General features: G+C 35.8%; 1 protein-coding gene across 1 annotated transcript; it reads left to right on the top strand.

The window, feature by feature from the left end:
- The first annotated feature begins 933 nt into the window (after positions 1–933).
- On the top strand, positions 934–2,010 carry LOC145557488 (uncharacterized). Its single transcript, XM_081618667.1, has 2 exons — positions 934–1,720; positions 1,811–2,010. Exons 1-2 carry the CDS (start codon positions 934–936, stop codon positions 2,008–2,010), a joined length of 987 nt encoding a protein of 328 aa, XP_081474793.1.
- The last annotated feature ends 3,186 nt before the right edge of the window (positions 2,011–5,196 follow it).

Below are 5,196 nucleotides of genomic sequence, written 5' to 3'. Positions count from 1 at the left end.
CCAAACTGGATTGGCTATTTTCTTAAAATAAAGTTTTCAAAAACAGAGAGAAGAGAAAGGAAAAGAAATAAAACTTTCCGCAACACTAGACCTTTCCACACTTTCGTTTCATTCGATTATGATTCAACGTGAAAGGTACTCATCACTGGGTTTGGTTTTGGGGAGACACAAATGGGTGTCTACAACACTGATCTGACAGTAACACAATAATGGGACCTCAAGCTAAGAAAACATAACCTAAACTCTAGGAAAGCAATTAAATGGAATCTAATACATCAAAAGGAGTTGGATTCTAACACAGGGGAAGGTGGTAGTGGTGGCAGGGGAATTGGTGGTTGCTTTGGAGTAGGTGCGGTGGTGGGGCGGTGGATGGGTTAGGTACGGTGGGGGGATGGGGTGTGGATGGGGGTGGTTAGGTACGGTGGGGATGGGCTTTTCTGATTTATTTTTTAATTTTTTTTTAAATTTTTTTTTTGTTTTTTAATGATTAAAAAAATAATTGACCAATTAATGACGGACACGTGGCTCATAACTTACAAAAATCGGTCATCAACAGGTAATGGATCTGTCAAAGAAGGTGCGGTATAAAGGTTGGATTTTTATGAGATTATTAGAAGGTTGGATTTTTATTGTTAAAACGCGCAAAGGTTGGATTTTTAATTTCCATTTTTCCAATTTTGTTTTAGTTTTGGGTCTTTGGGATGCTTTAGATTGAACGGTGAAGAGGAAAATTATTTTTGTAACAATCTTTACCATAAGGTTCCGGGGGGACCAATTCATTTTAAGAATCTTCCATCTGAGTCGGTTCGACCGACTCTTGTTTCTTCTTTACTTGATCCGTGTTCTTGCGCGTGGGATGCTACTATTATTCACGGGTTGTTTGATTCTAGTTCTGCTGCTAGAATTCTTTCTTTAGATCGACCTGTGCGTTTAATGGATGATTTTGTTTACTGGAAGTTTACTAGGGATGGAGTTTTTACAACGAAATCTGCTTATGCTCTTCTTTGTGAGCCTAGGGTCATGTCTGGTAGTCCATCTCAAATCTCTCAAGCATGGTGGAGGAAATTCTGGGCTTTACCAATTCTTCCTCGTTGGAAAATATTTGGTTGGAAATTGCTGCACGACGCTCTTCCTTTAGCGACTATTCTCAATTCTCGAGGTCTCCCTGTTGATCCAGTTTGTGCATTTTGTCATGCAGATGTGGAATCTATATCTCATACATTCAGAGATTGTCCTGCTATTTGTAGTCTTTGGTTATCTAGGGCGTTGGGAATCCAATGGGATCTTATGCAGTTTCCTTCGTTTAGTATTTGGTTCTCAGGTACAATTTCTTTTTTTTCGTCATCAAGAAATTGGAAGAGCATTGCTTCGTTTTTTTCTCTCCTTTGGGCGATTTGGATTTCTCGTAATCACTTGAGGTTTAGGAATGCTGTTTGGTCCCCTGGGTCAATTGTTGGTTTGGCGTCAGATTGGGTTATTCGTAATATGCAGGCTCTAGATTGGAAGAGGTTTACGAGGTCTTCTCGTTCGGTTAGTTTGGAGGCTAGGCATGATGTCAAGTGGCTGTGTCTGCGGGGGTTACCTTATATTTCTCCAACGGCATGTTTGATTGTAGACGGGGCTTGGGATTTCTCTACTTATAGGGCGGGAGCAGGCTGGATAGTCCGTGATCTTCATTCTTTTGAGGTCATGGGAGGTGGTTGTCGGGCTTTTATGGCAAGTTCAACATTGTAGTATGAGATTCAAGCTTGTATATGGGGTTTGGAGTATGCTATTCGCAAAGGTTTTTTAAAAATCCGGGTTTATACAGATTGTGCTGCCCTCCTTACTCTTCTTCCTCCTTCTGGCTCAATGAAAATTTCTGCTTGGTGGCTTATCCAGGAATTGCGTGCTTGTGTTCAGTCTCTTTTGGTCTGTCAGGTTCAAAAGGTTCCTCGTATGTGGGTTACTCCTGCTCACTGGTTGGCTGGTTGTGCCCGGCGGTGTCAGTTGTTGTATTTTTTGTTTTAGTTTTTTTTGGATTGACATTTGTTGTTTTTTATTTGATAGCTCTTTTGTCAAAAAAAAAAAAAAAAAAAATCTTTACCATAAAAAGTTAAGTTGATACACAATATTTAGAAATGTCGAATATCATTATACGTCTGTAATTTATACACTCCAAATATGATTGAAGTGTTCATAAAAAAAAAATAAATAAATAAAAATAAAAAATGAGAAAAAGACAATTCCTTTTTTTTTTAAACGCAAAAGGGAAATATATTACATTATATCAAGGTGGAAAAGAATGTATGAATATGCCAACCTAGCCTTCTCTCCTAGTTTCCCTCTCTTCTCTCTCCTAAATCCTAGCGTCTGTTGTTAATGTTGAACGGGTCTTCATCGGATTTTACTCTCCTTGATAAACAAAATATGTTTATCAAATGGTAAAATGTAAATAAGTTAACAACCTTTTGTCATAGGTCCTACAATTATTTGTTTTATTTACCAAAATATCTTGCTGACTTTATAAACCGACAAAAATGTAAATAAAAATCAACAACTTTTATTTTTTATTTATTTATTTATTTATTTTTAACGTATATGGGTCCCACAATTTTTGAGTTATTTACCAAAATGTCATGTTGGCTAGACAAAATTGTTTATTATTTTACGATTCTACTTGATAAACAAATTTGGTTTATCAAGAAGATAAACTGGGGATTTATCTAATAATAATGTCTCCTTCGAAAAAAAGAGTTTATCTCCTTCAAAAGTTGAGATTTTTCCAATCTTCTTCAAAAGACAAGTATATTCGAACCTCTTTGAAAGACAAGATTTTATTTACGTCTGATAGGGTCTCCAATTTTGTGGGGCTATGATGGATTATTACTTGGACTCGGGTTACAAAATCACCATAAGAATTTTCTTCCCTACAAAATTATGAAGTGTCGACGGATCCACTCAAAAAGTTGTATTAGACAATGAATCGAGAATATGCCGAGTTGTTAAATCTATGTATTTGGATTCTTAGCACTTCTCCGATTAATTCTTATTTGATTTTGTTAAATTGTTTTCATTATCGTTAATTGTCAATTGTAGATGTCGTATGACTTTTATTAATGAAACATAATGCCCTCTAGGACTTCCTTTTTTTTTAGGAAAAATTGCGGAAAATAATACAACCTTTGGCTCGTTCTTTTTTAATAATACAACCTTTTGATTAAGTCTTAATAATATAACCTTTGGGGGGTGTCAATTTTAAACAAGACATTACTTGTTGGTAACCTGTTTTTGAAGGTTAACATGACATGTGTCACTGTTTTAGTGGTTTTTTCAATTTAATTAATTAATTAATAAATTATTATTATTAAAGAATTTTTTTAAAAAAACCCAAGCCACCACCCAGCCGCCACCACCACCCAGCCACCTCCCCTCCCCCAAACTTACACAACACCCTCGGGCCTCGACGGCGAAGGTATGGCCGGTGACCAACATCCTCACCGTCGGCCGACCAACTTCCCCCTTAACCTCGACCTTCCCCTTTCCTCCACCACGACATCAGGCCAAATCCTAACCCCCTCTTCATCGCAACCACCACAAAAATCACCCTAATCCACGCAGACGCCACCACAAAATCCCCCGAAACACCACAAAAATCGCCCATTCCCTTTCCCAGACCCCGATAACCACCTCCCTCCCCTTTCATTGCTCGAAAACTGCCCCCTCCACTTCTCCTGCATCGAAAAAACATCCCCACCGAGCCTTGCATCAGCGTGTTTAGCTGCAGTAAACGTAGTTAAGGAGGAAGTTTGGATAAAATTGTCCTATGACCAAAAAGGATGTCTTTGCTAAAACAAAGGAGCAAGGGTCAAATAACAAATTCAAACAAATAGATATGAGATATATATCGACTCGTTTATGAGATCATTGACCAGCGAGATGTCATAATTTGCTAAGTTTTATTGTGAGTGAGAATATCACTAAACCCCTTCCACAAACTAAGGCATGAGAGTCATACTAAAGTCTTGGATTGGAGCAAGTTATGTAATTTAAGTTGTTTATGTTTTAAGAAAAACATATTGCATAAGTAATACATCAATTTGCAAAATTATGTTTAAATAGAAATTATTATTTCTCCTATTTAATTATGGTTTTTGAAATTAAATAAAAAGTTGTAGACAGCCAAATGTGGCTCCCCAAAAACAAAACCCAGTGATGAATACTTTTCACGTCACTTGACTATCAAACGAGGTGAAAGTGTGAAAAGTCTTGTGACGAGCTCGTCATAATAAAAATCTTTCCTTTTGTTTTCAAAAATCTACTCTATTTATGAAAATTGATAAGTGTCATTTATGACACTCATTTGATGAGTATTTAGCTTGTTTTTACCTTGTTTTCACCTTGTTTTCATAGCTTTATTTCTAAATAAATGCTTAGTTTTATGCATTTTCTCTTTATTTCCCCTTTTCTCTCTTATTTTGTGTTTTTATGGCTTTTCTAGTATTTTTCTCCTTTATTTGTTCTATTTTCGTTGATTTTGTTGTTTTTCCTTTATTATAGATTTTATAGATTTAGTTTTCATTTTATTTTATTTCATTTTATTTTCATTTTCATTTCATTTTCTTTCCTTTATTTTCTCTTCATTTTATAATGTTTTCTTTCTTTTATTCTTTTCATTTTCATTTTATTTCTTTTAATTTTGTTTGTTAATTTTGAGGGAAATTGATAAAAATAATACAACCTTTGGCCCATTCTTTTTTAATAATACAACCTTTGGATTATTTTGTAATAATACAACCTTTAGGGGATGTTCATTTTAAATAAGATAAAATCAAATTTTCGGTGGACTTTGAGGTTAGGAAAGGGGACGGATGAGGTTTAGGTGGTGGGGATGAGGAAGAATGGAATATCCCCTCCCCTTCTCCCACCTCAAAACTCACCAAAAATTCGATTTTATCTTGTTTAAAATGAACACCCCCTAAAGGTTGTATTATTACAAAATAATCAAAAGGTTGTATTATTAAAAAAGAATGGGACAAAGGTTGTGTTATTTTTAGCAATTTTTCCAATTTTGAGTTCATTTTACTTCATTTTCTCCTTGGTTTTAATTGTGTTTTGTAGGTGAATAATCAAGTCAAGTTGCACGTTTAGAAGGCTGCCCTCCTCGCAGGCATCACCTCGAGTGCACCTATGATAGGGATGCTCAGGAGCGTAAAC

This window comes from Chenopodium album, chromosome 9 (assembly GCF_948465745.1).
Source record: "Chenopodium album chromosome 9, dcCheAlbu1.1, whole genome shotgun sequence".
Lineage (NCBI taxonomy): Eukaryota > Viridiplantae > Streptophyta > Magnoliopsida > Caryophyllales > Amaranthaceae > Chenopodium > Chenopodium album.
Note: the sequence above shows the minus strand (reverse complement) of the source record. Positions and strands in the feature narration are given on the sequence as shown.

Excerpts from the sequence above, each read along its gene's own strand:
- LOC145557488 (XM_081618667.1), top strand. The coding sequence starts at position 934 with ATGGATGATTTTGTTTACTGGAAGTTTACTAGGGATGGAGTTTTTACA. Across the intron at positions 1,721-1,810 it reads TTGTCGGGCTTTTATGGCAA|ATTGTGCTGCCCTCCTTACT; the intron begins GTTCAACATTGT and ends GGGTTTATACAG.